We start from the raw sequence: 24,562 nt of genomic DNA on the forward strand, positions 1-24,562 counted from the left end.
TTTGGTTTAAAATCGAATTTGTCTGATATAACGATTGCTATGCCAGTTTTCTTTTGATGTTCATTAGCATGATAAATGGTTCTCCACCATTTCAGTCACTTCAGTCTGGATGTGTCTTTGGGTCTAAAATGAATCTCGTAGACAGCATATGGATGGGTCTTACTTTTTATCCAATTTTGTACCCTGTGTCTTTTGATTGGGGCATTTAGCCCATTTACATTCAGAGTAATTACTGAAAGATATGAATGTAATGCCATGTATTACCTGTAATGTCCCTGTTTCTGTATATTGTCTCTGTTACTTCCTGGTCTGTGTTACTTTTGGGCTTTCTCTTTGCTTAAAGGATCCCCTTTAATAGTTCTTGCAGTGTTGGTTTAGTGATCACAAATTATTTTGGTTTCTATTTGTTCTGGAAGCTCTTTATCTCTCCTTTCATCCTGAATGATAGCCTTCCTGGATAAAGTGTTCCTGGTTGCATGTTTTTCTAATTTAGCACCTTGAATATATCATGTCAGTCCTTTCTGGCCTACCTGGTCTCTGTGGACAGGCCTGCTGCCAGCCTTATATTTCTACCCTTGTAGGTTATGGACCTCTTCTCTTGAGCTGCCCTCAGGATATTCTCTTTATCTCTGAAATTGGCAAGTTTCACTATTATATGTTGGGATGTTGATCTATTTTATTGATTTTACAGAGGTTCTCTGTGATTCTTGGACTTAAATGCTTGTTTCCTTCCCCAGATTAGGGAAGTTCTCAGTTATAATATGTTCAAATAAATTTTCTGCCTCTCTCTCTCTCTTTTTTCTCATCTTACAGAACACCTGTTATTATTATGGTATCATCAATTCTTCAAAGCCTCTCCTCATGATCCAATTGTTGTCTTTCTCTGTTTTTCTCAGCTTCCTTACTTTCTATCATTTTGTCTTCTACATCATGGATTCTCTCACTCTTTTTGAAGAATACAGAAGTATTTTTATTTTTTCATTTAAAGATGCAAAACACAAATGTTCATTTGACATACATTCACATATTCACATATAACTTTTTCTCTCACATTTACAACTCAATAGGTTGGTGAATCCAAAGGAACTGGTATAATTACAACATGGATCATCTTGTATTAGTATTTCAATAGTTTATTCCAATCCATTTCTTCTTTTATACTCTAAAACATCTTCATTATGTTGTTTGATGAGGTAGATCCACAAGAATACAGAGGTGCCCAAGGTCAGTCCAACTTTCAGCCAATCAAGTCTGTCCTGTGGCAGCTCCTGAACATAGAACTTTGATCGCGCTGAAGAGCCACCTGGGAGAATGGTAGGAGACAGGAGCTTGGAGAACAGGTGCAACAATGTGGGCAGCGCCATCTTGCTGGACTGGGCCCCATGGACTCTCTCTTCTGCCTCGTTTACCCTAGAAGTTAAAGACTCCAATTTTGACGGCATCTCAGTAATAGCATTTTTTTTTTATTTTGGTCTGATTCGATCTTAATTCTTTTATTTCTGAACTAAAGGATTCTCTAGTGTCTTTTATGCTTTTCCACCTACTAGTATGTTTATAATCATTGTTTTGAATTCCATTTCTGACATTTTATTTATATCCATATTGATTAAATCTATGGCAGAGAGTATTATCTCTGGTTCTTTCTTTTGATATGAATTACCCCTTCTAGTCATTTGGTCCAGAAAAGGAAGGGGGAAAGAATGAGAAAGAAAAAAAAAAAAAGGAAAAAAACCCAGCAAAAAAGCAATAATAATAACAACAACAACATCTTTAGGGAGTGATTCTGGTGTATGCTGCATACAGTTTGCTGTTGTGTTTTATCTGCTCTTTCCCATTGGTCCTTCCTCTACAGAGTTCCTCCTTGCTGATAGTGGGAAAGTTTGTTCCCTTAAGTAGGAATGCTTTTATTTGTTTGTGAAATTAAGCCAGAACCTGATATTTTGGAGCTTTATTTAATCAATGGACTTGGAATATGCTGGAGTTATGTCAGTATTCTGAGGGAGAGGCTTCTGTGCTGGCTCACAAGCTGACTTAAAGGGCATGCAAGATCTTAAAACATTTATTTCTCATATACCTTTTCTCTGGAAGTCACTGAGAGAATCCAAGCTTGAGTTGAATATGAAGCTGCTGCCTCTGGGAAGGAGGAAATGGTAAGTGAGGGGAAGAGGACCTGCTGTATTTCACAATCAGCATTAGAGAAAGCTTGTATACTAAAGAATCATCTGTGTTTTAGAAATGGAGAGAGTGGCAAATATAAATATGTTTTTATATGCCTAGAATAATTCATCAAAATCTCTGTTGAGTCTACCTTCAAAATAAACCCCAATTCCAGCCATATCTCTCCCCTGCATTGTGCTTATCCTTCAGAAAGCCATCATTCAATACCTACACTAGGTTAGCAGCCTCTCATTGTTTGACTGGCCTCCCTGCTTCCATCCTTTGGTCTAGTCTCCACACAGCAGCCCAAGGAATCCAATTAAAAGAGAAATTACATCATACTCTCCCCCTGTTCAAAATTCTTAAAGCATTTTTTCAATCCACCAAATAAAACTGGACTCCTCACCAGAGCTCCTAGCATCATGTGATCTGGTTCTGACCTCATGCTTTTCTTGTTCTAGTTCATTCTCACCTCAGGGTCTTTGCAACTCATTTCCACTCTGCCTAGAGTGCTTTTCCCAGATACTATGAGGCTGGCTACTCACTCAGATCTGTGCTCAAATCTCATCTCCCCAGAGGAAACTTTCTTAGTTCCTGTCTCTGGACCCTCCCTCCCTACACACCACCTACCTATCATTAGCTATCACCCCACCCTCCTCTATTTTTCTTCATAGCACTTAGCACCAGTTAACATTTAATTATATACTTAATATTTAGTTGTTTATTAGCTGTCTCCCCCAACAGAATGTAGTTAAGTGTCCCATGAGGAACGCTACACTACAATCCCATGACAGAAGCTATATTTGTCTGTTTTATTTATTGCACTTATCCCCAAGCTCCTAAAGAAGGATCTAGTACATGACAGCTATTAATACATCTCTTTTGAATAAATTAATAAATGAAGAAAAATACACACACACACACACAAAAACCCCAACTATTTATAGTAGCTGCTTTGGGGAAGGAAATTGGGAACTTGGGTGTCAGGCGTGAGAGAGCAAGAGAGACTTACTTTTCACTTCTCTATGTCTCACAACCTTCAAACTCCTCCAGCAGCCAGAGTTCAGGCAGTGGTCTCCTCAGGACCACTTACCAAGGTATACTAGTACCTTGGTGCAAAAGGGAAATGTGAGAACATTTATTTAGATTTACTTTTTTCCTAAAAGAAAGAAGGCATTATTCACATTGAATTTGTAGATTTTTGAGTACATGTAAATAATTTATAAATTACATTCTGAATTGCATGTTCTTTTTTTTTTTTTTAACTGATGAGGGTATAATATCAATAGAATTTGGTCTGTAAATTTGGCCACAAACTGATATATTTTATTTGTCTCACAGTGTTTTAAAATTGTTTGAAACAACATTCAGGTCCAAAAACTTCACCTAAGATTCCAGATGTCTGAGTTTTTTGAGACACCAGAGTTGCTGTCGGTATCAGTCCTGTGATTCATAGAGCCACATGAGCATAGTCCTGTTTAGAAGGCATGTAATCCTATGCACCATGGTTTTCCCAACAGCTTTCTGTGGGTTCTCACATTCAGCTCATTCCACTTACTGCAGCCATTTCAGTTTATGGTCCTTTTCTGACTGTTTCTCAACCTAAGCAAAATAATTTGTACCAGCTAGCTCCAAAGATTGAGTTCAGAACTATGCGTATCTCTGCACTGCCCTTACTCATTCAATCCTGTTGAGCAAGAGTAATAGGGGACAGAGCAGATGTTGGCACAACCATGATTAACTGGAGAGTGTGAATCACAATCCCTTGGATGTGTCCTGGCTAAGAGCAGGCTGAGAGCCACTGATCTGCAATTTTGTGCCTTGATATCCTAATTATATGCAGTCCTTCTTTGTTATATTTATCTCTACAGCCTCATGGAAATGTCTTATAAGAAATGCTATGCATGTAGCACCTCTGAGTTCCTCAGAGTATTGAGTATTGAGAACATTTAATAGAGACTTGTTGCTTAAATGAGATTAAAAAGCATGTATATACCTGAAACTAATATAACATTGTATGTTAATCATACTTAAATTTTTAAAAAAGCATGTTTACTGCCAGTACTTATATCACCATTGTTTGTATAGTTAAATATGTGGACGTAGTAAAAGACATTACCTATATACACACACAAATGTATGTTCATTTAGTAATACCAGGAAGAATGTCTTGATTGAGAAAGAAAAATTATTTCTCTGAATACCTAGGGAAATGGCTTTGTTATAACAGGTACACTATAATAATGTATTAATGGATGAATAAATGAGTGAATAAAGTCCACAATATCCAACTGGTTAATAATCATAGGTGCTATTTATTAAGCATTATCTGTGGACTGGCCACTGAGCGAAGTCTTTAATGTCATTTTCTCATTTAATCCTCACAATAATTAAAAATAGGCAGTGTGTTTTTTTTCTTTTACTATTACAAACAAGGAACTAAGACTTAGAAAAGTGAAAGAAGTAGTCCACAGCCACACTACTAAATGGCAGACCTAGAATTCAAACCCGGGACTTCCCAAAGCTAGTAGTCTTTACTAAGAAAAACCAAAAACCAAGCAACCAAACAAAAAACACTGTGGATGAGAAGATGTTGAAATTTCTCCAATATACATACTTTTCCAATTCATCCAATGACTTAGTTGTCACGAAAAATAAGCTACAAAATCAGCATATTCTGCAAGAACAAATCAGAAGTTAAGGATAGTCTTTAACCAAATTAATAGAGGGAGAGAAAAAAACAACAAAGAGTCTTCAAATAAAACCCAGGACAGGTTTAAGTACATGGCCAATAGAAGTTACAATGTTCACATTTTTAAAATTTGATCAGAAATGACCCTGAAAAACAGTAGACAGTTAGAAGTTACTTGTTATAAAAATGGAAAGTTGCTCCTTGGGCACAACTTCTATTTATTGTAGATTAAAAGTAGTGACTAAATCAATTATTTAAAAAAAAATACAAGAGCAAAAGTCCAGTTGCCATCCAACGGAGCACTTCCTACATGACTAAAGCACTGCTGGGCAAAAGAGATGTAAACAGGTTACAGGCTTAGGCTCTACTCCCAAGGAATTCATCATCTGCTGGAGAAGTTGAGGAGTCAATGCATGACAGAAAGAGACCAGTAGGTCAAGTGAGACCCAACCTGGATGGCCCTGCCAGGACCGATGGCTGTCAAATGGAGAATTTGGGGGCAGACAACAAAGGATTAAGAGACCACTCTCAGCCCAGGCTGCATACAATAGCGTACAGCACTGAGAGAGAGACTAGTTAACTAGAGTCCTTCTTAAGATAAAAGACTTAAATAAATTGATCAGAATTGTTCTGAACATGATAAGGAACTTCAGATGGCAGAGTGAGGAAACTATTGAATAGGAAGAGATATACAAGTCTCTCCAGTAGAAGACACGTTCAAAGCAATTTGTTCAATGAAAAGGAAAATATGTTGATTAGATGGAAAGTTGAGGTTGTGTGTGGTTGTGTTTGTGCACATGTGTGCACATTTGTGTGTGTGTGTGTGTGTGTGTGTGTGTGCGCGCGAGAGAGCGCACGTGCACATGCGGGACGGTAAGTAAAAATATCCAAGATCTCCTAAGCTGGCTGGTAGACCATATACGGAGTAATGTGAAGGAGATTCTTAGTTTTACTTTTGAAATTTTTCCATTTTTTCTCTAATTGAACAAATAATACACGGATATATTTTATTTTCCAGAATTACAAAAATTATGGGTCAAAATAAAGTCTCTTTTGGCCACATCCAAATCTCAACACCTCCTTAAATGATATTTTTCTGAAATGTGAAGTGTAAGCACTTGTAGTATTTGAGCATGAGTCTGAAAAAAGGAGGGGGGGTTGGGGTAGCTTGCAATAATAACACTAACTCCCTTTTAGTAAGTAGGTGCTGTGCTAGACTGCCTACATATAAATTATTAGCTCATTCAGCAAATGTTTTTGTGAACAACTCCTACGTGCCAAGAACTAGAAATACAACAGTGACCTCAGAGTTCGGAACCACCACCGACTTGGCCTATTTTTCTCCATGTACTGATAAGAAAAGCAAAACTCCGAGAGATTAAGCAATTCCCTCAAGGTGACAATGCTGGGATTCAAACCTGATCCGTGTGTCTTCAAAGTTTGACATTCCCTCCTCCACTATTACCCAGTTGTTTCCAAACCGTTCATTTTATTAAAAGCAGAAGCCTTTTTTTAATGAAAATAGAATTATCACATCACAGCTCAATGCAAAAAAAAAAAAAAGATAAAAGTAGAAGCACTATGATTTCCTTCAGTGGCCTGCTTGTAAAAATAAGTGTGTTCTTAGCAAGAGAACTGGATGGAATTGCTTAAGGATTAATAACTCACAGAGCCAAGTCTCCTGTTGTGAAAGAGCTTCCAGGACGACTACCAAACATTAATGTTGATAGAGATCATCAGGGCTAATGAATTACAAACCTGAAGATGTCTGGGAATGGCAGGTTCCTGTCTCTCTCCCACCACATGTGACCCTCCATTGCCGACCCTACACCCACTGGGACTCTGAGGTCTGGCATTGTTAAAAGTTACCCCTTGGTGACTGACGATCAGCTGAGTCTGAGGAGAAACTCCAGAGCAACTCTGCTCTGTGCAGTGATTGCTCTCCACCTCCCTGTCTTCCACCTGTTGTCTCAATCTCAAAATATTTGACCAGACCTGTGCAGTAGGATCACTGTGTGGGATGCCCAGCATTTGTGGATTACCGTCCTGAAATACCTTTTTCATTTCTACCTACCCTTCAGTTATGAGCCACATAATCCTTCCTAGATTGGTGCAGGTCTGGTATTCCTTGCTCAGTCTAATATTTGCTTCCTAGTTACATTGCTTTAATTTCCCATTCTTGTTGGTGAATTAAAACTCTCTTCCAGGTAGTGCCAAAGTCATTTGATTCAGCCCCTAGGCTTCTCTTCCTGCTAGCTGTGTCCTGGCAAAAATCCCATACCCCTCTCCCTCCACCCTACCAATGTCCCCAGATCAGTCCTGGCCTCATGGATTGGACCCAGGACACCATTTCTTACTGCAGCAGTCAGTTTTACAGTTTCCCCTCCGAGCAATCATCCAATGTCTGCTTATTTCTACTCAAGGAAAATTCCCTTCTTTGTGAAAGAGTCTGCCCTTTGGGGGAGAGTAACAACAGCTTAAAAGAAAAGATTCTTCTAAATATTTAGCTAAAATTAGCTATTCTCTAGTTTCTGCCTATTTGTTTTTCCTCCAGAATAGTGTTTCTCAGTGTGGTCCCCAGACCCCACTGGTAACTTGTTAGGAACACAAATCCTCAGGCCCTGCTACTGACCTGCTAAACAAAACCTCTGGGAAGGGGGCTCAACAATCTACATTTTAATGAGCTTTCAGGTGATTCTGATATACTCAAGTTTGAGAACTGCTGCATTAAAAAAACAAAACTCTTGGACCCACTTTCCTGGACACACTTAGCTGGAATTGAATTTTTAGTTGCATTGATACTACAACATGTTGGTCCAATTCCCAAAAAGACATTTTACTCTTTCCAAATAGTTTATCTCTTAGCCTAAGGGCATAACATTTATTGTATTTTTGAGGGGGTGGAAACAAATAAATCTTTTATTATTTTTTTATTTCTAAGTATACCTAGGGATAAAGTGTTCTTTACGGTAAGTTTGATAACCACGGTCAGTTATAGAAAGCAGTCAATAGGTTTCTAGCATAAACACGGAACATTAGTTCTTGATACTTAGTGTGCCCTGTAAATACTTAATTGGCAGATTATTTTGAAAACATATGAGAGATGTGATAGTAAACTGTGGTCAGCATCAAGCTTGGTAAATCAAAAAGACTTTATCAGGGACATGAGAATTCAGTTGAACATTGACAGAACAAATGTAATTTTACAGGGAGAAATAGGGATAAGGACAGTGTTGCAGGCAGAAGTTGAGCTAATAAAAGTGGTCTTATACACTCATTTAGAACAGTGTTTTGGGAATCCAAATGCCTGGAACTCCACTACAGTTGTGCCACTTATAAGCTGTGTGACTGTTCTTTGCATCTGTAATATGGGGTGTCACAGTGGTACCTCCATGTGATGAGCAGCATTCTAAAGATGGCCTCAAGATTTCTGCCCCATGGTGTGCATGCCCATCCCCCTTGAATATTGGGTGGCACCAGTGAATCTCATGAAATATCACTCCTTTGAGTAGGTTATTAATCTGTTGCCTTGGAATTAAAGAGAGATAATCCTGGGTGAGCCTGACCTAATCAGATAAGCTTTTAGAAGAAGATAAGGCCTCAGACAGACTCTCCTAATGACATAGAAGAAATCAAACAACCCATGAGTAGAGAAGCTGTATGGCAAGAATCTGAGGGTGACCAATTGGAGCTGAAAATAGTCCCCTGCTGGAAGCTAGCAGAAAAATCGAGACCTTGGTCATCATGCTGCAAGGAATGAACTCCTCCAAAAATCAGTAAATTTGGAAAAGGACCAGATCCTCAGATGAGATCACAGCCCCAGCAGACACATTGTTTTAGCCTCTAAGACCCTGAACAGAGGATCCACTTAAACTGTACCCAGACTTCTGACCCACAGAAAATGTGAGAAAATAAATTAGTGCTGTTTTAAGTCATAAGTTTGTGATGATTTGTTGTAGAATATCAGCAATAGAAAACCAATATACTATCTCAGAGGGTTGTAATGAAAAGATGCTTCTAAAGTATTTACCATAGTGCTTACCATTTAGTAAATGCTTAATAAACTTAAAAGTATTAGAAATGATTTTGGATGACCAGATTTGAGAAAGTAAGGCCAGGGTTACTTAGAGGGGAGGGTTCTGTTGAGAAAGAAGTTACATGTTGCTTGGAGAGGATTTGTAATGAAGATGTGGCAAGATGGGAGAAGGCATCAAGCCCTCTGGTCTTTGGCGGCCATTTGGAAATATCAGAGAGATGATGTGTCAAGGCCGGGTGGGAGGGAAAGTGAGGCACCAGTAGAATAAGACTCCAGTAAGATAGAAGCTAAGGGTCTCTGGAAGGCTGCACTCACTGGGCCATCTAGAGAGATGAAATCTTATTCATGGGTCATTATTCCAACCATGCACCCTGTTAGTGAAGGAATTCTTGACTAGTTGAGCATTGAGACAGAATTTCTCTCTCAAACTCACCTTGGGTGCTGTTCCCTTAGTGATGATTTCTCCCTGCTTCACCAACAAAAGCCTGACTTGCAACTTGGGCATGTCCTTTGTTCCATACTCACCTTGCCAATCAAATGGAACCCCATCACCCACCCACCCTCTGACCACAGTCTTTTTTTTTTTTTAAGATTTTATTTATTTATTCATGAGAGACACAGAGAGAGAGGCAGAGACATAGGAAAAGGGAGAAGCCGGCACCCTGTGGGGAGCATGATGTGGGACTCAATCCCAGGGCCTCGGGATCATGACCAGAGCTAAAGGCAGATGCTCAACCACTGAGCCACCCAGGCCTCCCTGACCACAGTCTTATTACGGACATTGCCCGCAATGAGATGAGCACTGGGTGTTATACTATATATTGACAAATTGAATTTAAAATAAAATATATTTTCTTTTAAAAGGACCTTGCTCCAAACTGACCCTATCCAAACCTTACCAGTAATCTCAGTTGGTTTTGACCCTTATAAAATCAGTCTCAAACATGTCTCATCACTGCCCTGGTCCTACTTGACTGAGTTCTGACTAATTTGGGCAAACAGGACCCTTTTTCAAAGAAAACATATTTTTTAATTTATTTTTTATTTTTATACATGAGAGATCCAGAGAAAGAGGCAGAGACATAGGCAGAGTGAGAAGCAGGCCCCATGCAGGAAGCCCAGTGTGGAACTTCATCCCAGGACTCCGGGATCACGCCGAGTCAAAGGCAGATGCTCAACCGCTGAGCCACCCAGGCATCCTGAAAACATATTTTTTGGAGTTGACTGATAACAATTAATTAATGACAAGCTTTAAGGTGGTTTGAATTTAGGAGAACATTGACGAAAATTGTCACACTTACTTACTGAAAACAAATGACATGTAAAGTACTGGACCTGATATCACAGTTGATTCAAAGAGTGAGAGGTATGGTTCAGCTTCATTTAGCCCATTTGGGGAAATAAAACATAAGAAGTTAACAACACAAATCGTCCATAATAATATAGCAAAACAAGAGATGGTACAAGACAGCTCATGACTAATGACTTCCACACAAGTTCTATAAGGACAGTGTCACTACGGACTTTTGGGATCAGAAAACATGGAGGAGGAGAAAAATGTAGATCTGTATTTTAAAGAATAGGCAGTAACAAGGGCTGAATCATGTCCCTGTTCCCCAAATTCATATGTTGAAGTGCTCACCCTCCTGTACCTCAGAATATCATAGTATTTGAAGATAGGATCTTTAAAAAGGTAATTTTTAAATGAGGTCATTCAGATGGGCCATAATCCAGTGTAACTGCTGTCCCTATAAGAAAAGAAAATTAGGGCATAGACACACAGAGGGAAGACCATGTGAGGACACAGGGAGGAGGCCAATAGCAAGCCAAGGAGATGTCTCAGAAGAAACCAATGTTGTTCTTGGACTTTCAACCACCAGAACTGTGGGTCATAATACTTTATTATAACAGCCCTAGAAAATTAATACAGGCAATGTCTGGTTTCACTTGCCCTTGAATGCAGGGGAATTAACTGATTTCATAAGAGAAAAAGGATATATAGGGGCAATAGAAGGGGCTGGATAAAAACAAGAAGATAAATTTCAGGAAATGCTGGAAATAAAACTAAATGAATAAGAAAAAGTGGACAGTGATTGCCAAGATGAACCTTTGCTGAGGAAGAGTAGCAAGACCACTAGAGATTCCTTTGTTTTCAGTCAATAGAGGAGAAAACTTCATGAGCTCAATGACAAGAGGCAGGAAGAAGTGGGAGGAAAGTGGTCCCAGGGAAATCCATGGAGGTGAAGCCCAGAGGAGACGAGAGGCACTGTGGAGGGTGCCTAAGCTATGAAAGACAGAAGAATAGAGGAAGGGGAAGTAACACAAGCCCTGAGATTAAAGGAAGTAAAAAATTAAGAATCAAAGGAAGTAAAAGGAGTTCAAAGGAAGCCTGGAAGAGCTAAAAATAAACCATACACATAAGGGCCAAGTGTTATATAAACCAGAAGCAGGTCATTCTGGTAGTATTAGATCCCTCAAATTTAGAGTTATAGTTTATGGAGGTCAGAAAGGAAAGAAACAGGAACTAATTTTATTTATTTTTTTAAAGATTTATTTATTTATGTTTGAGTACCAAAAGGGGGAGGAACAGAGAGAGAGAGAGAGAGAATCCCAAGCAGACTCTGAGCCGAGCACAGAGCTTTATATGGGCCTCGATCCCAGGACCCCGAGATCATGACATGAGCTGAAATTAAGATTCAGAGGCTTAACCGACTGAGCCACCCAGCTTCCCCTAGGGAATTATTTTATTTTTTCCCCCAGGGAATAATTTTAAAACAAGAACAAAGTAATACAGGGAGAAAGGCTAGGTTGGGCATCTACGTTTTAATTCTTGCTAGATCCTCTGAGCCAAAAATTTCCCCATTTTACACCAAGTTGGAAACCAACCTAAATAATAATAATCCTATGGATGGAAGGAAGGAGAGTGATAGATTCCTTTTGGGCTATGTTGAATAGATTAGATGTAATTTATTCAAGGTATTGCTATGAACAAACGGGTCACCACACAGCCCCATGGGGGAACCACAAGGCCTGTGCTCCTACTGAGGGGGTAGGGCATCTTCCATACCACATGACCACTCCTACCCCTGCCTAATCCCTAACCCCCAGTTCTCCCACCGCAGCGTTAGCCCCCAAACAATTTTTAGATGTGTCTGAGGCCTATGAAATGGTTTGGCATAGAAAGTCTTTCCAAACAGGGGCATCATCAGGTCAAGCAGACTCTATCTCCTAGAAATCTGACATGGGGCTGACAAATTGTGAATAAGTTGAAGCTTTGCATTATTAGGAAAGGTGAGCAAGTAGTTATGAACAAGCAGAAACTACAGTAAGCTGAAATCAAAAGGTATTCACAGGGGAGATGAGAAATTGGTGAGTAGGAAGAGAGATGGAGCAGTGCAGATGGAGGGCTGCTGAGTCAGGGCAGTTATGGGATCCCTGAACTCGCCAAAATGACTCAGGTCAGTGACTCTTCCTAGGATGCCTCTGGTGTCTGAATGAATGCCAATATCCACAATCCTGCCTAACCCCATAGCTTCTCTCTGAATTCCAGGGAGGTTCTGAAAGCCCTATTTCCATGAATATCCTCACAATATCCCTGCTTCTATCACCCAAATGAACCATTGTTTTTTGTAGTGTAAGGATAGTGACAACCATCTCAATAAAAATATTGCTAGCATTTATTTAACACATATCACATGGAAAGTACTGGCTGTTAACTTTACATATTCCAGCTTACTTTTCTCAACAATCTATGAAGCACTATTATTATTTCTCACCCATTTATAGATGGAGAAACCTAATGTAGAGAGGTTACCTCACTTGCCCAAAGTCACATAGCAATTCTGAGGCAAAGCTGATTCTGATTCCAGATCTGTACAACTTCACATCCCAAATATATAGTTATATTTAACTCCTATCAAATGACTTTCTTTAGGGTCATTTTGAGACTAGCGAGTGGGAGTCCACTACTCCAAGTGATAAAATTTAAACTGTAGTGATCAAAACTAATAGGAAAAGACTCGTGAATATCATGTGCGATAAAATAGTCATGCATCTTGCTAAAATTTCATAAAAGAGAAGTCTTGGAAAGTCCCCCTAAAACAAAAAAAAATGATGAATTTAGTAATTAATTCAGAATGGATGTATTATTTTATTTTAATAAACATTTAAGAAAACTATATATATATTTTCTAGTTGAATTATGACCTGATTTCCCTAAACTTTGCTTTCCTCACAAAGCCTTAAGCTCCTTAACAATGAATTCTCTTTAAAGAGGTTTTTAAAAACTAAACTTGGATATAGAAGAGTTACTATTTTGCATTAAAAAAGAGAAATGAAACTGTAAAGTTTGAAAATTTTATATGCAAGAAAAAGAGGCTATGAAATATGAAGTGCAAGACTAACTCTAATATAATGCTGAAATAATAATCAAGATTCTGTCTCTCATGAGTAAATAAATAAAATCGATACCGTAAGAAGATAGGATTTGTTCTACTGAATTTCAAAATTAACAGCATGCTACTGGTTTAAGAATAGACAGTAAGTCAACAGAATGGACTAGAAAATTTAAAGACAGACGTGTGTGTGTGTGTGTGTGTGTGTGTGTGTGTATCTCAATTTAGTCTATGTATGCTGTGTGTATATATTTAGAATTCCACAAAGGGGGCATACAAATTCAGAATATAAAGTGAAATGAATTGATTTGGGATATCTGATTATTGTTTAAGACAAAGAGAATAATGTTCATTTCCTTTCATATCATCTGCTAAATTCCTGATAAAGGACCCGAACACTGTTTAATGAAAATTATAAAACTACTAAAACCAAAATTCACAGAAATGTTTTTATAACCTAGGGGTGGTAAAATCATTTTGGGAGTAACATTAGACACATAATTATACAGGGAACAGGGTAAGATGTGAACAATTATGTATTTTATAATTTATATTTGAAAGTATTATAAACAAAGTCAGGAGGTGAATGGCAATCTAAGAATCACAGGTATAACAGAAAATAAAGAATCCTTAGCCATGATACAGATCAAGTGCAACAAATCAATAAAATTATAAATAATGTATAACATGGTAGGAGAACAGGAAAAGGGAATAAGCAGGAAATTCAGAGAAAGAATTGTATAAATGGCTGATATACATCAGAAAATCTACTAATGGCAACTATATATGTGGCCAATAAACATGAAAATTCACTAATCATTAGTCTAAGTTGGCACAGCCTTTGGAGGCCATCTTGGCAATATGTCTCAACAGAATTGACCTAACTAAACGTGAAGGTGTAGGGCAAGGGAGTGCTGGTTTTGAAGTTAGGCCAGAATCAGGTCTGACACTTGCTTCTGCTATTTACCGGCTGTATGACCTTGAGCAAGTTGCTTAGGTGATCAGAGTCACAGAGTCTGAACTTAAAAGAAGACAGTATGATTCATATGTGGAATATAAGAAATAGTGAAAGGGATCATAAGGGAAAGGAGAGAAACTGAGTGAGAAAAAATTAGAGAGGAAGACAAACCATGGGAGGCTCCCAACTCTGAGAAACAAAGGGTTGTGGAAGGGGAGGAGGGTGGGAGGATGGAGTAATTGGGCCCTGGGCATTAAGGAGGGGACATGATGAGATGAGCACTGTGTGTTATACTATATGTTAGCAAATTGAATTTAACTTTAAAAAATAATAATAAAAGAAGAGAAAAACAGTGCCCTCCCCCCCCCCCCCCCGCCCAGGCTTGAGGGGGAGTATTAAGGAAATGAATGTACAAAGCCTGGTACATGGAAGGGGTTCAGTAAATATGTTTTTCCTCCTCTTACTCTCCTTGTTCTTCTTACCCCCTCCTCCAGATTGCCTGCAAGCTTTGATTGGACTGAAGAAAGATTCAAGGCAGGCAAGTCCAGTTCCTCTATCATGAAGTCACAGTTTGGTTAAAGCATTTATATGTATTTCAGGGAGAGTTCTCAAGAAAAGCAGCAAAGTGTTACAGTGAGTAAAGAGCAGAAAAAGCAAATGACAAGTAAAGATTTGGCAGCATCAAGGTGATGAAAAGAAAAAAATCAAACAAAAATGAGAGTAACACCAAATCCCAAGCTATAAAGAAAATAGACTAATATGCAAATGATTATGCACATAAGAGTGCACAAGAAAATAAAAAGTGTTATGGAATTAAGAGGAAAAGTTACACATAGAGATGATGCCACACACTAATGTTAATGATGCTACTTTAAAATATTTCTGAAATGATGGAAGTTATATTACATTACTAAAGCTTAAGGGAAGTAAAAGCAAAAACACCCCCTACATATAACACAATGGCTATCATTTCAGTTTATTCCCTGGTAGTATTTTTTCATAGGCATATTTTTTGAGCTATATTTCACATACCATAAAATTAACTCCTGTAAAGTGTGCAATTCAGTCCTTTTAGTATATTCACAAAGACATGCAACCATCACCACTTGTTTGTCATAGGCATGTTTTAAGCCAGTTGAATTGGAGGAGGCTTCCTTGTTTCACTTAATAGTCTATCAGAAACAAGCTTTCTATAAATGGATAAATAGTTTTTAAGTTTTTGTATAGAGAAACCATTTCTAAAATGTTTGCAGAGTACAGATTAAAAGAAAGAAAAGAAACAGAAAGAAAAACAAAGGATCATTCTAGGATACCAATTGAAGGATGAAGATGTAAATAATTCATTAGCTTGCAGGCAACATAACTTAAGTAAATACTAACTCGATCAGATGACTGAAGTGAGGAACATTTTCTTGGGTTCTATGGTCTTAACATTGTGCTATTTGTTAAAGCAAAGCAGTACATGGGCACATTTATAAAAAAAAAAAAAAAAAAGTCTATGGTGCTGAAGAGCTTATTGCAAAAGGTCAGAACACTTTGCTGCTACATCCCAGCCCTACCTCCCTCTTTGCTTTCCACCCAGACCCTGGACCCACACTTGAGAAGCAACCAAGTTTAACTTTTTAAGAGCATTCTTAATTCCTCTGCATGATTACTTCTGTTATCTCTCAGTAATATAGTCAAATTGCCACTTCTTCATTTATCAGACTGACTCTATCTGTGGACTTCCTTCTGATAAGTAAGTGCAGAGTTCACTTACACCATCCCCCACAATATGAATGTTTCACTATTTTTAATTCCTCTTGTGTAATTATAGGTAATGCCCTTGCTTTACTTCCTCTCTGTACCTTTCTCAACATACGTACCCTTGTTTACTGTTCTAGTAACTATCACCTACATCTCTCAACTCTTTATTTTGTATGAGTCCCCTCCCCTTCCAAAATTCTCTTATTGATGTTTTCTGTAACATATCAGTAAAGAAGATTAAATGACCGGCACAATGTAATAAAAAATTTTAATGACATTTTTATTAAAATTGTGAAATAGTTCATGCACATAGGCAAAATAGAGACTAATTTGGGAACACAAGCATAGATACAGAGAAGACAGATTCACCTTTCAGCTTTATCAGATCTTAACATTGTAACATAGTTTCTTCCCCTTTTTTAAAAGAGTAAACATTACCAACTCATTGAGGGCCCCTATACTAATACTGCCCCTATTTCTCTTCCACCTCAGTGCTTATCATTGTTTCAAAATCTGTCTCATTAACTCAGTGTTTGTCATTCTAACACATGATTTTATATTTTTGACACAAACTTTGGCATCCATATATATTGTATACACATATACACATTTTATATTAACAGGGACATTTGCAAAAATAACATGGAAACTGCTGGGAATTGGGAAGCACCAGTAATTCTAAATTCTCAGATTTTTGGTCATATTTTATTGCTAAGCAAGGAGAAATTTCCCAGAGCATGACTCACAAGGGACAAAGTATACCACAAAAGAGTAAAAAGGAATAGTTTGGTGACTTAAGAGGGGTTATGGGATATACCAAAGGAGAGAATTGGGAAAGTGATTTTTAATTTTGCACCAATGCAGACATAAGTTTGGGCGATCCATGAATGAAACGAAGAGCTGACATTGAAGAGGACATTTCCTAGCAGAGTTTTCTCACTGCACACCCTGAGTGGGTAGCAAGGGAGTGCCAGGGAACATGAGGCAAGACTTATTTTTATGGTGCTTAACAGTACAGATCACACTTCAGAGACACAAAATTTAAGGAAGGGCCAGGGATCTGTGTACTGACCCCATTTTCAGCTTCTGCAGAAGAAATCATCCATTATAGCTAGAATGTATAACAGAAGAAGCATACCATCTAGCATTTGAACACTTGAGCACATGCCAGAAAAGCAGAAGCAACTGTCACAGAACAAGGTACAAAGTTAAAAGAAAGGGAGAGAAAGGAAAACTCAATGCCATAAAGGTATAAATATAAGGACATTCATGTTTCTTTATTACTAAACAAATTTAAAATTGTTAAAAGGATTTTTTAAAAGATTTATTTATTTATTTTAGGGGAAGAGGGGCAGAGGGAGAGGAAGAAAGAATCTTAAGCAGACTTCCGGCTGGCTGGCAAAGAACCCACCCAAGAGGCTCAATGCAGGGTTCCATGGTGGGGGGTTCTATGGCGGAGGGGGACGCTCCATGTAGGGCTCCATTTTAGGACTCTGAGATCATGACCTGAGCCAAAATCAAGAGTCAGACCCTTAACCAACTGAGCCATCCAGGCATCCCTACAAGGGATTTTTTTAAGCCACCTATAACTCCTGTACAATAAGGCTTTGATTCTTCAGATTCCTTCATAATTTTATCCAACTTCCTCTACACACACACACACACACACACACAGTATGTATGCAATATTTACCTGGTTTTAATCCTAATATAATATACTATTCGATATGCCAGTATTAAAATCTCATGCTTGCATTAACACAGTTTGTTATTAGATCTACCCTTCTTGTTTTTTTTAACATCTGTTTATTTAATTATTTATTTTATTTTGTTTTGTTTTATTTTTTAAAGTAGGCTCTAGGCCCAGTGTAGGGCTTGAGCTCACAACCCCAAGATCAAGAGTCACGTGCTCCAATGACTAAAGTCAGCTAGGAACCCCAATTTAGTCTTCTTAATGTCTGCATCTAGCACCTTATTTCCAGCTGCCTATTTTAAATATGCTCCTATAAGCACAGCTGGTATTCCCACCATAAATAGGGGAGGGGATACTAAGAAAAATTAGGAAATGGGTATTTTTAGAAGGAGAAAGGTAAATGTGGCAGAGTTAGAAGCCAGTTGATTTAGCAGAATTGGGTCCCTGATCTTGGACATTAGTTGTGTATGTTTGAGTACATATGCAGTTCTGGTCAAGGGTATTTTACATTTTTTATTTTGAAGACAAGTATAAATGCAGAAAAAATGCAGATGATATGAAAATATAATGTATCCAGAATTAATGTTCATCATATGTTTTCATAAAGAAATATTCCTGAAAAGTTGAAGTCTTCTTTGGGTCCTCTGCAGTCACCTGGGTATCCTCTTAATGACTCCAAGGAAAAATAAGACAACTTAGTTCCAAAGCAGTTCATGTAAATGGTGATAAAGGAATAAGGGGTAGGTGTGATCTACAATAAAAGACAGTCTTTAATGGGCTGCTGTTTCTAATGTAATCACAATAATAGAGTATGTTTGCATAATGTATTAGAGTTTGCAAAGTGCTTTTATGGCCTATAGAATAGGGAGCTGTGAGGTAAGCTTCAACTCAGGCTGCCCCACTCCCCAGGGGTGGGTATGGAATGAAGTAACAGCAGCAAGGGAGGGCTTACTCCGCTGTAGAGAAAGTAGTCTTTGGTCCACTTAAGGAATACTTATCAGGTTATACTACTTCAAGCTCTCTCTCTATTAAAATGTGAACATGATAAATCCCTTCTCCTTAGGTCAGTGTGACTCAGAGAGAGAGATCAAGGGAAACAGCTTTCGACAGGTCGAAACTGAAAGCTCCAGCAAATATACTATCAACAGGAAAACTCTTGAGACCTATCAAGAGAACAATGAGGGATGTAGGGCATCTCCTCACACTAAAGACAGTGACACTTTGCAAAGTGCACACCTATTTGGAAGTTGCAGCATCCATGCAGGTGTGAAAGCAGGAACAGAGGCTGCATGCTCAGATCACAATACTGAGCCTCTCCGGGTATTTCTTGTAAGGAATCCTGAGGCATGTTGCTGAGTTACAGGCTGGATGATACTGACAACAAACATGGTGAAGAAAATACAGAACAGAAAACAAAGATGCAAGTTTTAAAAAGAAAAGAAGGAAGTTTTTGGGGGGATTACTGTGAATAGGGGTACACATACATATATATGCATACTGACTCCAATTTCAACTTATTTAGAAGAAATCACCATTAATATCTACAATGGAGAAGCATCAGTTCGAGCATATGTAAATACTTTTAACGTATGTTAGAGAAATTGGAGCAAGCAAGAGTCATAAAAGAGAGCACAATATTTTTAAGACACGTATGTACAAACACATATATGCATATCCATACAATATATAAAGCACACACAGACACATAGACACACATATATATATATATTTCTAAAATATAAATTTATGAATAAAGTGAAAAGCTCCTTAATAAAAAATACAAGAATTAGGACAGACCAGAAATATCAATAAGCTGTAATGTTTTCATTTTCACAAAAATAACTGCTGGCTAGAACCAACACGGTGATCCTAATTAGTATCAGTATTACCCTTTGTATGAAGTCTCTTGTCCCCACTCTTCCCCCTCTATGCTCCCCCCATCACAGTTGACTACCCCTGTCGACGACCCTAGAATACTTTCACTTTGAGTCTTTTCTAGCATCTGTCGCAATCGTGATGTGTTACTGTGTGCTTCATCTGTCCTTCCCCACTAGGCTTTGAAGTCCTTAGGACAAGTACCGTGTTCTATTTATCTTCTTATTTCTGGTAGCTTGTGCAGTATTTGGCCAATATATATATACTGCGTCCTCTGGGAAACTGAGCCACTGTCTCAGAGGTCAGTTGCACTGTCAAAGCAACTTCTTCCTACCTTTTATAGTTCAGTTCTCCCAGCTTTGTTCTCCTGTTTATGCAGAGAATCAACACCTGTTGTGTTATGTTCACGGGGGCTTTCTTCTACTTTCTTCTATAGGGGAAAAAAGGTCAAATTTTTTCCACAAAGGCGAACACTAATTTTTCTTATGTGCTAAGAAAAAATAAGACTATGAGAGACCTAAGATTAAGTGCTGTAGTGGGAAAGAAGGGAATTTGGTCCAGACTGAGGCAGAGGTGTAGGAACCCCTCACAGATGAGATTTAGGAAAGGAGAAAGGGGAACGCCGGGGCGGCTCAGTGGTTGAGTGTCTGCCTTAAGCTCAAAGAGTGATCCCACTATCCTGGGATCGAGTCCCTTATGGGGCTCCCCAGCCGGGAGCCTGCTTTTTCCTCTGCTTATGTCTCTGACTCTCTCTCTCTCTGTGTCTCTTATGAATAAATAAATGAAATCTTAAAAAAAAAAAAAAAGAAAGGAGAAAGGGGGTAGGTCTTCTAGACCCCAAAACTTAAACAGTATCTGTCCCATATTAACAAGTTAGAAGGTCTGAGTGATGTTGTTTGGCTGGTGGTATCTGCATTTGCTGTGTAGTTACGGGGCTAATTAGCATGGTTTTCTTTGGAATTATGCAATGCATTTGGGCTATTTCAGAATGGTATGCAGGTGCCTCATGACCTGCCCGAAGGAGATTATGTCATCCCCTTGAGTGTCAGCAGATGCCCTGGTTTCACAAAAATAACTGGCTGGTCAGAGTTCAGCAGCACACACGGTTACACTGAGGTTTGAGTTACACCTCTACTTCTGTCAGGAAGATCAAACCCCAGCCGTTGTCACGTAAACTGTGTGTGACTCAGCAATTCAACACACAGGGAGAGGTAAGGGAGAGGAAGGAATATTCATTCAATGTCTACTATATGGCAGGAATTGTGGTGCACTTAGAAACCTTATAAATGATATCAAGGGGATATCACCACTTTATGTAGGATGTCACTTAGCTATTGAGCGGTAAATCCAGGGTTCAAAGTCAGGTCTAGCCTGGCTTTAAAACTTTAATAGATAGTCCCTGATGCCCTTCCACTACCTCAAAAGGCCACAGTGGCTCTCAGAGCACTAATAAATGGCCGAGCAGTTGGCTATGATATTTGTGAACTTTTTCTAAAGCCTTGTAGGTTTTGTGTGTTACTTTGCTAAGTGAAAGACTAGAAATTTGAAGCATCAACAGAACTGACCAGAGGCATAAAAAAAACTGTAGTCAGAAGGAAAGAAAAAGGAAAAATTGAGTGAAAACAGTGAAAGGTTGAGAGTATTTAGAGTATAAGAAACTAATGAATTAACCAGGTCTAATGTTTTATTGGTTTTGATAGTGGAAAAGCAGTATGTAAAAACACGTGATATAGGAAATGCCTTTTATGACAGAATTCACTGAAATTCAAATGAGGTCCTCTGAAAGTGTTCTAAAAGCATAAAGCACCCCACAATTATTAGAGGTAGTTTGTGCAAGGAGAAACTTTTCTCTTTTTTATGATTTTATTTATTTATTCATGAGAGACACATAGAGAGACAGAGACACAGGCAGAGGGAGAAGCAGGCTCCATGCAAGGAGCCTGATGTGGGACTCGATCCCAGGACCCAGGGAGCTGAAAGCAGATGTTCAACTACTAAGCCACCCAGACGCCCCAGGGAGAAATCTTTCTAAGAGAAACTTGAAACGTTATGTTTGCCTCTCCTTCAGGAACTAGAGCAGATTTAACAGTTGCTCCTTGGCATGTTTCTTTTCTCAGTTTGGCAGGTAGAGAACAGAATTAGCCTTCAGGAGAAGAAACTCACTGGGACTATATGATACTCCATAACTGTTTTCTGAACTGTGGCCTAGAAGATTGGGTAGCGCCTTTTAAACTATTTTTAGAAAAATACATAGTGAGTGCGATAAAGTTGTATGATCTCAATTAAACATTAATGGCATGCCTAGGGACTTTGTACCGTGAAATATTTTTACTTAAAAAATCAATTTTTATTTTATCCCTTGTAAATATTCACTCTTCTTCCATTAAATTTCTTAGTGCCCTGTCAAATCCTCCCCCGCTGCTTCTCATTCTTTTCCTCTCCAACTTTACATCTCTCACTGTCAGAGAAATGCAGGTTTTTTTGCTGTTCCTTCTTTGCTTCTTCGAAGTGTCTGGTTAAATACTTTTCCCTGTGATTCTGAGTGCATATTGTGCCTTCTTTCTTCTATTCTACACTTCTCTTTCTTCCTTTTTCCCTATCCCTATCTCTTTAAAACTCCAAGTTCCCACTACAATTTGAAATATATAGTATATTTTGCTGTTCCTTCTACAAGAGAGCTTAATGCCTCTGATTGCACTGTTTGCCTCATTCTTCTCTTCTGTGATTTAGATGCAGCATAACGCCTAAATTGCATTTGCTTGACTCTCCTCTCTGATTTGTCATATCATGTTGATGGATTTCATTTTATGCAAATTCTTGCTTAGATAATGGCCCAGCACCCCATCTGTGTCTAAAAGAACTACTTCACAGGCAAAGCAAAAGGGCCACAGAGCTGCAGCCACAATGGGTTTTCCTATTTAATCAGTGCCAGGTTGCTATTCAACCCTCGGTTGGAAAGTAAATTTGGGTTTTATTTGCCTAAAAAATTCCCTTCTGTTTAGTTAAGTTGGCAAGTTCTTGTTTTAATATGGACATGGTCACAAATGAAAACTGCTGTAACAATATGGGTTAACCCATTTCCATGGGTCCAGACTAGTATTCTTCAAATAAAGAAGGGTCTGTGTAACTTTCTTAGACAATTCTTGGACTTATTTAATTAGAGAGCAGAGCAGAGGTAGGGGCAGAAGGCAAGGGACAGAGAGAATCTTAAGCAGGCTCCATACCCAGCACAGAGCTCTATGCGGGGCTTGATCTCATGACCCTGAAATCATGACCTGAACTGAAAAATAGTCGAATGCTTAACCAACTAAGCCACTCAGGTGCCCCTTTTTCGTGTTTGAGAACTACCTGAGAAGTTGTGTTGAAAGAAGAATAACACATAGATGTGGCAGGATGGTATTTTGATAATTATGTTTTCCTCTTTTCCCATTCATTCTTTCTTATTACCCTATCCCTTCCCTGACACTCACCCTTTAGGCTCCTAATTCTTTTGCCTTTATTGCCTCGAGAAAAGAATGAAAGAAAACACAAACTCTTGATTTTTTTTGTTTGTTTTTAGTTAGAAAAATAGACTTTGAAACTACAAGTAAGAAAGAGTTTAAGAGAAGTCTGAAAAAAAAAAGGGAAGAGTCTGTTGAAGGTAAGATAAAGCTTTTGAAATTTCAAAGCCAGTGACTTGAAGGACTCAGGGCTTGGGTTGTGTACAATGGGTCAGAGCCAGACTTTTCTGTTTCTTAAGCCTAGTAAGGGTCTGGATCCAGCAGAGCCAGTAAGGAAGCCAGTGGTGGTTTCAGAAGGAGTGGTCTGTGACGTATACTTCCTGAGAGCAGAGGGGCCATGTGCCCCCCAGGCCAACGTACAGGCAGTGGGATCCCAGAGATCTCTTCCCCTGCCAATAAGGAGCAGAAAGCAGAAGGAATGACTGGGAGAGTACCAGAGCCCCTGAGTCTGGTGCTAGCACAATCCTAGGGAGTGAGTGGGAAGTGGTGAGAGGAGAAAATCCTGATTCAACTGATATCATATCACTATCACTTGGTGGCATTTAAGGTCACATATAGGAAAAAGAGAGTTAAACAGTCCTTGTACATTTATTTTTATGGCCTGAAATTCGTACACACTGCTCAGTGGGAACAGGTCTCTGTTCAGGTCAAGAGTCTCCTGAAGCTGTGTGCGCCACTGGGCAGTTACTCGGCTTTTGGAAACCTTGAGTTCCTTATCATTAAAATGAGGATGTTAATATTAGATTGAATGCAAGCAACAGACATTTTGGTAGGTCAGAGTCATTAAAAATCAGCAATTTTGTGTAATTCAACATAATAGCTTCTTCACTATTTCCTCCTCCGTTTTTCTCCTCTTCCTCCTTCTCTTCTTCTTTCTCTTTTTTTCCCTTCCTTCTTTTTAAAGTCTAATTCTTCTTCTCTTTCTTCTTTATACAGTTTAATTTTTTAAATAGTTAATAGGTTTTCACGGTTCAAACACCATAAGAAATACAGCGAAACATCTCCCATCACATTACTGTTCTCCATCTATACTAATACAGGGTACTATTTCGTATATGTTTTCCTGATGGTAAACATGTTTAAAGATGAGCATTGCTGTGTGTATTAGAATTCTAAGACAGCTTTAAAAAGTATCTGTATTTATTTCCATATGAATGTATGGATGTGTATACATACACACGTCTTTAACTCTAGTCGCAGCCTATCAGCTAAGGAATAAGACGCCTTGGCCCACAGGGCCCACAGAAATCCAGCCTTTTTGCCCAAGGTCACTTAGAGAATCAGTAATAGGGCTTGAATATTAATTATACTTATCCACCACATTACAAAGTCTCACATTACAAATATGAACCTCAAATTTAAATAACTATTTTATTAGACAAATAGAGTCTTTTTTTTTTTTTAATTTATGGGTAATGCAAGCCAGATTAAAGGGCCTCACTGTCCATGACTCCCATGTTTGGGGATTCTCTTACTCACTAAAAAAAATTTTTATAACCCCCAAAATCAAT

General features: G+C 38.5%; 1 protein-coding gene across 1 annotated transcript in view; it reads right to left on the reverse strand.

The window, feature by feature from the left end:
* Positions 1-1,133: 1,133 nt before the first annotated feature.
* The window catches only part of LOC129503595 (NADH dehydrogenase [ubiquinone] 1 subunit C1, mitochondrial-like), a 30,189-nt gene continuing 6,760 nt past the window's right edge, over positions 1,134-24,562 (reverse strand). The window contains exon 2 of the mRNA XM_055315770.1: positions 1,134-1,410. Coding sequence (XP_055171745.1) covers positions 1,134-1,410 — 277 coding nt within the window. The remainder of the gene's footprint in view (positions 1,411-24,562) is intronic.

Source organism: Nyctereutes procyonoides, unplaced genomic scaffold, assembly GCF_905146905.1.
Source record: "Nyctereutes procyonoides isolate TBG_1078 unplaced genomic scaffold, NYPRO_anot_genome, whole genome shotgun sequence".
NCBI classification, from domain to species: Eukaryota; Metazoa; Chordata; class Mammalia; order Carnivora; family Canidae; genus Nyctereutes; species Nyctereutes procyonoides.